This window comes from Miscanthus floridulus, chromosome 10 (assembly GCF_019320115.1).
Source record: "Miscanthus floridulus cultivar M001 chromosome 10, ASM1932011v1, whole genome shotgun sequence".
Lineage (NCBI taxonomy): Eukaryota > Viridiplantae > Streptophyta > Magnoliopsida > Poales > Poaceae > Miscanthus > Miscanthus floridulus.
Window position 1 is genome coordinate 4,268,672 of NC_089589.1, and position 11,076 is coordinate 4,279,747.

The 11,076-nt window shown below is 43.3% G+C and overlaps 1 protein-coding gene across 1 annotated transcript; it reads right to left on the minus strand.

Annotated features, from left to right (window-relative positions):
- Window positions 1-6,854: 6,854 nt before the first annotated feature.
- On the minus strand, window positions 6,855-8,401 carry LOC136487528 (NDR1/HIN1-like protein 13). The gene has a single exon (XM_066484649.1). The coding sequence runs from the start codon at window positions 8,082-8,084 to the stop codon at window positions 7,185-7,187; it is 900 nt and encodes a 299-aa protein (XP_066340746.1). The 5' UTR covers window positions 8,085-8,401; the 3' UTR covers window positions 6,855-7,184.
- Between the last annotated feature and the right edge of the window lie 2,675 nt (window positions 8,402-11,076).

The following is an 11,076-nucleotide window of genomic DNA, read 5'->3' on the forward strand; positions in this document are numbered from 1 at the left end:
GAACAAGGGATTATCTTGTCGCTTGTTAGTTCCAGATTCAGGCATGCTGTTTTTTTATCTTTGTTGCTTACTTTGTTCGTCAGAGACAAGGTAAGAAACTGTGCGACAACACCTGCCATCTTTTTTCGTCCGTGCAGTTGTAGAAAGTCAATTAATAGAAAACGCGAGCAAAACTAAATCAGCATGACACGACTCGGCGACAAGTTGCTGGAAAACGAAAGCTAAGACGAGCACTACACCTACGAAGCTGACTGACATCAGGAGACAGTACTAGTACACATTTCAACAGCTACCTACGTCGTCAATGGTGACTTTTTAACTGAATTTTTTCTCCGCTATCAGATTCGCATAAGCTCTAGTAACACTGCCACTGACTATTTACTTTACTTTTGTAGTATATAATAGCTCACAGTATTCACATTGTTATATTCTCATATGGAAACTATTTTTTTATTGAAGATGATACTCTCTCCTTTCCAAACTATAAGACATTTTGGCAACATATCAGGTGCAAATCAACCAACCTGCGCAAACTTGGAAACTACCAATCAGGACCATTAGATGCTGATCCAATGGATGGGGTGAGGGGGCTTAAGCGCAAAAAAAAAAGGCCGGCGGGTAGGGGGCTTAAGCGCAAAAAAATCCCACCTCTCACCCCATCCATTGGATCAGCATCTCGTGGTCCTGATTGGTAGTTTCCAAGTTTGCACAGGTTGGTTGGTTTGCACCTGATACGTTGCCTTTTTCGATATATAGTTTTTGCTACGCACTTAGATAGTACACATTATGTCTCGATACATACTAGTTATCTAGAAAAAGCCAAAATATCTTATAATTTAGAGCGGAATGAGTGTATTCTTTCTAGATGTTGCCGGTCAGAATTAAAACGTTTGGTTTAAGTTAAGGTTCGATGGACTTATGTTTTTTACGAGGAAGTCTATGTGAAGCTAGTCAATCCTAGGTACTCTTGTTTGGCAGTTGAGAACATATTTAAGTAAAGAAAAAAGGAGCTCGAGCAAGGAATCAGAGCATGTTGCTTGTTGACGTCGTATTCAAGTATCATAAATCATCACTGGCTTTCAGAACATGTTGCTTGTTACGTGTTGATCTTTTTTCACTCGTTTGCTTTTGCTTCGTTGTTACTCTTCCTAGCTTTCAGAAATTACTGGCTTCTCAACTCCCTGATCAAGGCCAGACATGTCTAGCTCAACAATGGCTCAGTCAGATTTTTTTTCTCGAATTCTGAAGAAAGTTGTGTATCATTATATTAAAAAAAAAAGAGACAAGCCTTTACAAAACATCACATACACCAAAAAAAAAAACAGCAAAAAAATGAACTTATGAATCACCCTTTGCGCCAAGAAAAGATAATGATACGATAGCAACCTAAAAATGACACTCTACTTTGACGTTTGAGCGAAAAGGTAAGAAGTACTTGTAGCCCCAGACGAAACCCACAACTGAATTTCCTCGCTAGTGAGCAACACATCTACTTTGCAGCCGCTTTTGCTAGATGCTTGTCTGTTTTATCTGGGTCGATACTTAGCCACCACGGCCTTGTTTATTTTGCAGGTAACCATTGTGTTGATGTATCATATTTTTACAAGCTCAGTTGGTAGGTTTTGGATATTTAGGGCAGTCACTCTTTCTTTTCTTCCTTTTTCTTGTTCTTATGTTTATTCTAGGTCACTCATCACTAGCTTGGTGGTTTGTAATCTGTGCTATGAGGATTTTTTTTAGTTGTGTTGTGTAATTCTTTTTCTCTTAATAAAAAACGGGCTATATTCTCTGATCGCAAAAAAAATAAAAAACACATCTATTCGAGTGATTTGAAATGGTTCAAGTCCCGGTCAGAATAAAGACATTATTTGGAGAACTTAAACAAATCGGGCCGAGCAGTTACGCCTGATGCCAATAATAAATTAAATAGGCCAAATATAACATCCTCGGCCCTTACCATCTTCCCAATGGACTAAACAGAACAGATATAACGAATCGATCATTTAACGTCTCAAAATATAAAAACTGTTGGTGCATTGTCACTGTGCTTCAAATCAAATGGACCTCTCTTCCAGATTGGTATGAATAATCACTCCAGGCCTGAATAATGGCGTCTGACTTGGATATTTATGAAAATGAATGGAGAACAGCTGCTTAATTTGTTGATCCCTGGAGTTACTTGCTTGACGTGCTCTGCTTATATTAATTTGCTGATGCAATGCAACTAAAGCTAGCTAGAGCCAGAGCACCGCGACAGGTTCCTTTTTTTTTTGAAAAAAGAAAAATCAGCGATATGCCTGCCCTCAAATCTTATTTCGTTTCTTTACTCCTCCGTTCACAATAAAACTGGCTATTTCATTTCGTTATTTTAGGATATGATTTTTACAGACAATTACTCCCTTTTCTGCTGCAGAACAGACAATATAATACCCCATTAATGTCATTTATGTGATATATAAAATCATAATCATAAATAAGTAATTTTTAATACAATTCTAATAGAGAAAATAAATTGCATCATTCACGTGTTGCACTATTTTTTTCTTTGTCAGACAGGTTTAACAATCCCAGATGACTGACGCAGTGCTGAGACGGTAGCAAAAGTCCAGTTTGGGCTAAAAAATCAGTAGGTGACGTGAGGGTAATGGGTACATGTATGAAAACGCTCCTTTTGTTGAATGGTTCATCGCTCACGTCGCCCCAGCTGGTTTTTGAGCCTTAAGTGCTAAGCTACAGGCTGACATTTCCTAAATAAATAAAGAAAAAGGATAAAGTTTAGAGAGTTTGGAGGAAGTATAAGATATGAACTAACATTTTGTCATTTTCTAAAAAGTTGTAACTAAAAAAAGGAAAGCTCAACCTCATCTTAGAAATTTAGAGGGAACTGGAACCTATATTTTGGTGCATTTTATTATGCTAGTATAGGAGGCCAGGAATACTCATGTGCTTTACAGCCTCATAACATTTCCTTTGCTTATAGACCTTAGTTGTTATAAAACGTTTGAAAATATAATTCTATTGATGCATATATTTTGGAATATGGAGACTGGAGAGGGAGAGAGAGAGAGAGAGAGAGAGAGAGAGAGAGAGACTAATCACTGGTCAAAATTTACCAACATTCGAATCTTTTTTCCCGAATCTTATTACACCATAAATTTTGGAATATGAGGGTACTCCATCTATTCTAAATTGTTAGTTGTTTTGACTTTTCAAACTTTTTTAAGTTTAACTGAATTTCTAGAAAATGACACTAATATTTATGGCACCAAATTAGCTAGTATCATTATATTAGATACAACATGATATATTTTTCATATCGTCTCATAAATTTTTGTGTTTTTTTTCTATAAATTCGACCAAACCTAAACGTTTTGACTTAAAGGCAACTCTAAGTAATTGTATTTGTGGATAAGGAGAGTAGTTTTTTACTTTGTATATGTATATACACATATAACGTATATCTAGGTGGATAGGAAAAATAAGTTTATGTATCTAAACCCTAAAACGATGAAAATAAAGTTTAGAACGGAAGGGAGTAACATTTAGATCTAGTGACTACGTGCAAAATTCATTTGTGACACAAAAACTGAAGCAACACGTTGCTGCCTATGCGAGTATGCGATGCGACACCCCAGCACAGGGCCATGGAGACATGTATGGACAAACAGCCGCTCGGCCACTGTTATCTTGGTTAGCACTAGGTATCATACTACTATATACTACTATCCTTACATGTGTGGATACTTTTGGGACAGATGAAAACTAGCATCATCGGCTCCGTTCGCTTCGCTGAAAAAACAAGCCAAAGCACTGTTCCGGCTGATTTATTATGAGAGAAAAACACTGTTTCGGTTGAAAAAACAAGCTGAAAAAGATAAATTATAAGAGAAGCAAACAGCGCCGTCATAGATTCATAGTTTCAGGACAGGATAAAATTAGCACTACATAGCAAAATTCTTTGCAGCCAGCTTGCAATTTATAAATGCAAAAGATATTTTTTTTGCTTTGTTTTGTTTTGAAAACACAATAAAACGCCAAGCAAGACGCGACTTGGTAATAATAAGTTGGTGACAGCACAGGCAAGACAAGATCGAACTACACAACGAGTACACGAGCTGACTGACTTTGGCCACAGACTAGTACGTACAGAGTGCAGAAAATGCACCGCCGGTTCTGCACTGCACTACGGTTCAACAGCCAGTTACATCAACAGTGACTGAACTGAAATTTTTCTCCATCTTCACATTCACAGCAGCAGCCCTCAGCTCAGGACACAGCGAAATGCATGCTCCGGTCATTTATTTGCTCCTCTTTTGTAGTACAATATTATAATATAATACAGCAAAAAATATATAGAGAGGAAGTTACAATTAATATAATACTACTGAATCACTACTGTCTGCATTAACATGAAACCCAAATTAAATACGCCCAAAAAACTCCCTATAACTCAATTTATCTTCACAGCCAAGTAACCACCGTAGTAAATACTCTAGCAGTAAACAGTAACAACCATGCTCAATGCGCCGTTGCTGCCAGTAACTGATCACTAGCCGTTGCATCGGGTTCAGCCTACACGACAGCCGGCGAGCGGCGGCCACGACCAAACCAAATCACCACCACCACCACCAGAGCCTACACCGTCACTTCTTTCGTTGTGCCTTGCTTTATTAACAAAAAGTTCTTTAATAATGATTTAAATTTAACCATATTTGCACAAATTTTTTTAATAGGACGAGCGGTCAAACATGAGGTCAAAAAAGTCAAATGAATTATAATTTGGAACGGAAGGGGTATGTATTAAGTCAAAAATTTTAAAGTTTCATCGAATTTATAGAAATGACACTAATATTTATGGCACCAAATTAGTATCATTATATTAGATACAACATGATTTTTTTTCATACCATGCTTACGTACATGGTCTCATAAATTTTTAGGTTCTTTTCTATAAATTCGGCTAAACCTAAAAGTTTGACTTAAAGACAACTCTAAGAGTTATTATTGTAGTTGTGGACAGGGAGAGTAGTTTTTTCTTCGCATGTGTGTGTGTCTATATATATAGGGTTTTTGGTGTTCTTGCCCCTTATTTTAAAGTGTAATTGTGATTTTGCCCTCGTTTTTCTAACTTTGTGATTTTGCCCTTCGCTGTTAGCAAGTCAACGCGATTTTGCCCTGGTCTTTGTGAATTTGCCCCTGTTTTGACCGTTGACTAGAGGCAAAATCGCATTGACTTACTAACAGTGAAGGGCAAAATCACAAAGTTAGAAAAACGAAGGTAAAATCACAATTGCATATCAAAGTAGGGGCAAAATCACAATTATATATATAACGATGAAAAGTTTAGAACGGGAGGGAGTAACATTTAGTTCTAGTGCAAAATCCATTTGTGACACAAGAACTGAAGCAACAGGTTGCTCTATGCGAGTATGCGACACCCCAGCACAGGGCCATGGAGACATGGACAAACAGCCGCTCGGCCACTATTCGTAGCAAAAATCCTTTGCACCCAACTTGAAATTTATAAAACGCCACCAAGCTCATACACAAGACACATTTTTTCTTTTGAAAACACACAATAAAACGCCAAGCAAGACGCGACATGGCAATAAGTTGGTGACAGCAAGCAAGACAAGATCGAACTACACTACCGAGTACACGAGCTGACCGAATTTTTTACTTTTTAGCCATTTTTTCGAAAGTTTCTCACAAATAGATCCCTGACGGAAAGAATTCAGAAAATGGACCCTAGCTCAGCGCCACCGATGCTGGCGCCGAGCTCGGCGCCGTCCCTGGCGCCGAGCCCCTGGGCTGGGGCAAACTTACATGGAAGGAAGCTCGGCGCCAGTCACTCTGGCGCCGAGCTCGGCGCCGTAGATGCTGGCGCCGAGCTCGGCGCCGTTGACGCTGGCGCCGAGCATGCAGTACGACGTGCGTGAATAGCAAAGTACGACGTGCGTGATTTTACAGCAGAGGTCAGAGGGCCAGATTACGCCAGAGGAGGAGGAAGGAAAGGAAAGAAGAATCCGCTGGATCAGGGACATGCAGCCGGGCGAGCAGGGCCAAGCCTTGCCGTCCGTGTGCCGTCTCAGACGGGTAGGGCTGAATACCAGACCAGTCTGTCGATGGATCGATTGATGCGCGAGTAGAAGTGAAATTTTTGTATTTTGGTCCCTTTTGAAAACATTTTAACCTAGCCTGTTGCGGGTGCCGGGAGACCATTCGGAGCGGTAGAGACGATGCTACCGGAGGTAGTGCATGCCCGCTGCCTAGCCTGTTACGACAAGCCAAGGTAACGTCTCGGCGCCATAGGTCATGGCGCCGATCACTAAATTTAACCTAACACCCTAGTTTTACCGTGAGATGGATATATAAAATTTTGGCCAAAATTTTATATATCCATTTTGGCATGCTCGACGCCAGCGTCAACGGCGCCGAGCTCGACGCCAGCATCTACGGCGCCGAGCTCGACGCCAGAGTGACTAGCGCCGAGCTTCCTTCCATGTAAGTTTGCCCTAGCCGCCCTAGCCCAGGGGCTCGGCGCCAGGGACGCTGGCGCCGAGCTCGGCGCCAGCATCGGTGGCGCCAAGCTAGGGTCCATTTTTTGAATTCTTTCCGCCAGGGGTCTATTTGTGAGAAACTTTTGAAAAAAGAGTTAAAAAGTAAAAAATTCGGACGAGCTGACTGACTTTGGCCACAGACTAGTATGTACAGAGTGCAGAAATGCACCGCCGGTTCTGCACTGCACTACGGTTCAACAGCCAGTTACATCAACAGTGACTGAACTGAAAATTTTTCTCCATCTTCACATTCACAGCAGCAGGCCTCAGCTCAGGACACAGCGAAATGCTTACTCTGGTTATTTATTTCCTCCTCCTCTTTTGTACAATATAATACAGCAAAAATGTATAGAGAAAGTTATTACAGTATAATACTTACTGAATTACTGTCTGCATTAACCTGAAATCCAAATTAAATACTCCCAAAAAATCCCTATAAATCAATTTATCTTCACAGGCAAGTAACTACTTTACAGTAGTAAATACTAGCAGTAAACAGTAACAACCGTTGCTGCCAGTAAGTGCAGCAGAAGATCACTTGCCGTTGGATCGGGTTCAGCCGGCACAACCCAAGTGTCCACGACAGCCGGCGAGCGTCGGCGCGGCGGCGACGACCAAACCAAATCACCACCACCACCAGAGCGGCCTGACCTTGACCTTGCACCCTCTGTTAACCGCGACGGCGTCGCCGTCGAGCCTATCAACGGCCACATCACATCTCGCCCTGACGTCAACGGTCCAGGTCCGGAGCACGCCGCCGAAGCGGAGCCTGACGTGCACGGTGGCCTCCACCTGCAGCGGCACGGCGCCGGCGGCCTGCTCCCGTGCGATCCTTGCCGCCTGCTCCTCCGTGAGCCGCACGCCGTTGCCCGTCATGGACACCGCCAACGCCGTCACGTTCCTCGGCGGCTGCCGGAACGCCGGCCACGGGCCCGCCGCGAGCCTCGCACTGCCGGAGTCGTAGGACACCGCGACCTCCCCGCCGCCGCGGTACTCGATGCCGACCTTCGCGTTGCGCACGTTGTCCGCGCGCACGACGGCGTCGAGCCGCGGGGCGAGGGAGGAGGAAGAGGAGAGGGCGAGGGAGGTGGCGTTGAGGCCGTGGATGGAGAGGGAGGCGACGGTGAAGGCCGGCGCGCGCGGGCGGTAGACGAGGTAGACGGCGCCCGCGAAGGCGGCGGCGAGGGCGAGGATCAGGAGGACGGCCGCGCAGGCGCAGCAGCAGGCGCGGCGCAGCGCGCGGCGCCGCGCCGGGCGGGTGGAGAGCTTCTTGTAGCGGCGCGCGCGGTCTGGGGGTGGGATGCGGAGCACCTGGTCCTTGGGTACCTGCACGATGTAGGTCCCCGGTGGTGGTGCCGCCGGGCGCGCGAAGGACGGGTGCTGCTGCAGTGGGGTTGTGTCCGTCGGCGGGGGCACCGCGCCGGCGGCGGCAGTGGTGGCGGCGCGCTGGGAGTCTGGCTGATGAGGTGGGGAGGAGGAGAGCGGCGGTGGCGGTGGAGGCGCCGGGTGGACGCGGTCGGCCATGGTACGGCGGTGGAACTGGAGCCTGGAGGAGGGAGGGTGACGGTGCAGCTGGAGCTTGCAGCAGGGTGGTTGTGAGCTCTCGGTGAGACGCTGACTGAGCCGAGCCGGGGCAGCCGAGGCGTGGGAGTGAACGTTGCGCTCGTCGTTTTATGTAGGCTTGAGGGGCAGCGATCGAGCAATGGAGGGCGGAGGCCGCGCCGCGTCCGACTCCGACGACGACGAACAAGAGGAGAAGAAAAGATGGCAGGAAAGAAAAGGACACGAGGGAAACGGTCATCTCACGCTCTTTCATACTTCACGGCTTTAAATAAAACAAAATTTAAATATGCATTTAATTCTTGAGACCAGGTGCTACCAACTTCGTTATTATTCTAACAATTTTCTAGGCTGGGAGCTGTTGTGATTTGATCATGACAGATTTTTTATTAGAATAATAACGAAGTTGGTAGCTCGAGGACAAAAACAATGGAAGCCAGCAGGTTTGGTAAAAAGCCGTAGAAGAGAAGGTTCCGCACTGCCGCTCCTCCTCGTTTCTTAGTTTTTTCTTTTCTTTTCTTTTATATATAAAAAATACAGTAGATCTTGCTGCCGTTTTGGAGGAGCTATAAATTATGGCTTCTTTAAAATGACTCTGACTCCTCTCCTCTTTACTGAAAAACAGTTTCTCTATAAAAACGTATGTTTGGTAGGGATTATCTGAAGAAGTCAGAGCTCATGCCAAACAGACCTTTTTAAAAAATATATATATATTCTAGTAATATTTTATCACCGATGAATGCGTGCCAGAGGCATACTCTATGTCAAGTTTAGGGCGTTTGCTAACTAGGTCTGGTTTAGATCACCTTCAAATTCTAAGTTTTTTTACTTTCTCTTCATCACATCAATTTTTAGACACATACATGGAGCATTAAATGTAGGTAAAAAAAAATAACTAATTGTACAGTTTGGTTGTAAATCACGAGACGAATCTTTTGAGCCTAGTTAGTCCATGATCGGACAAAGTTTGTCAAATACAAACAAAACGTGCTACAGTGTCCAGATTACAAAAATTTACCATCTACACAAGGCCCTATTGCGTGTGACAGTGTGCAAACAGTGGCCGTTTTTGGTCGTCTGAGACGGCCGGTCTATCTAGGTACGCGTGCAGGCTTTTCTTTCCTTCAATTCGGGAGGCATCTTTTCTATTCACACCCACCAGACGAGAACGAAAAATTCAGAGAAACAATTCGATCGGCCTTCAGCAAACTACTCCCATCGTCAGTTTATTTTAGTATTAGTCCATCCAGTCATCCAGAGTTGATAATGTGTAACAATTAACCACGCATCAGTGTCATTTGTTAAGTGATGACGCCCATATTTAATTAACTGAACAATGACATGAAAAAAATTCCGGATTGATGCTGCTCTTGTTTGTTGTTCCAACTTCATCAGAGTTCAGACTCTGGAGGAGGAGGCTAGTACGTTTCCAAACATTTTTTTGGACAATGAAGTACGTTTTCAAACATGGCCTGCTGAAAAATAAATAGAAGAGAGAGGAAACCATCTAAGCCCTTGTTTAGTTATAGGAATTTGGATTTTGAGGCTACTGTAGCACGTTCGTTTTTATTTGGCAAATAGTGTTCAAACATGGACTAATTAGGCTCAAAACGTTCGTCTCACAATTTCCCACCAAACTGTGTAATTAGTTTTTTTTTTCGTCTACATTTAATGCTCCATGCACGGGCCGCAAACATTCGATGTGACAGGTACTGTAGCAACTTTTTAGAAGTTGAGGTGGAACTAAACAAGGGCTAAGAATCTAAGATTAAGATCAGAGGTCAGAAACAGAGTGCACATTAGCATCCTCCGGTAGTCAGAAACAGAGTACAGATTAGCATCCTAAGATATAGTACTACACCTAACCGGCCGCTAACAACCTTGTTAATCCTACCTGTTCGGCTGATATAATTTTAGCTGATTTTGGCTGATTCAATAATATTCTGTGTGAAAGAGAATAAGCTGAAACAAGCTGAAACTGAATCAGCCGAACGTGCTTGTCCAGGCAATACAAATTGTCTGTTACGCTTGTCCAGGTCCAGGCAATACAAATTGTCTGTTACGCTTGTCCAGGTCCAAATTTGCAGTGCCAGCTCGCTCTGCTTGGTGTTATCCACCGCCATTTCCCTTTCAGTCATCTGTGCTTGCGTGGAGTCCATTTGGAGGCTAGGCTAAGGCTACCAAGGTACAGGAGTACCAACCTGTCTCCTTGAGCCAGCTCCTGTTTCAGTTTAAGGCACTGCTATTTATCTGATTGCGTGCTCTCAGGCCTTCCCACGCCCGGCTATTTTCCTTCCGCTTTTTCGTTCAGTTATATGGCCGAGTTTTATAAGTCCCGTTCGCTTGACTTATAATCCATACTTTTTCGATCAATGAACAGTATTTTTCTCTCACACCAAATCAGCCAACAGTACTTTCAGCCATGGCTTATCAGCCAAGCGAACATGGCGTAAACTCTTGAATTTTATGGACCCTCGAGTTCATTTCATTCAAAGTCGATATTTTTCTAACTTTATAAACCGTGTCTATACAAAGATATATATTAATATCTACCACACCAAATAATTGCAATATCAAGACTTCTTTTAATTTATGGTTGGTTTGATGAGCCTAACATGGTATTTGTAAATGTCAGTACATTTTTCCTACGAACACGGTCAAACTTAGATAAATGTGACTTAGCACAAAATTGATGAAAAAGGGGGCCTACATTTTAGAACTCACAGATGGTGTATATTGTATATATCAAGTTACCAACAAGTAGGGCTGTTATTATAATAACGTATTAACGTGCACTGACCAATTCTCTTGTTTGTCAGCTTTAACCAATTGGTCCCAATCCCAAGCTTCATACCATATCATATCATAACCACAAGAAGCGTGCACAAAACCAAAGCAGCAGATGAGCAGAAGCGCGAAAACGCGTAGACGATGTACATATATATGTGCACGCATC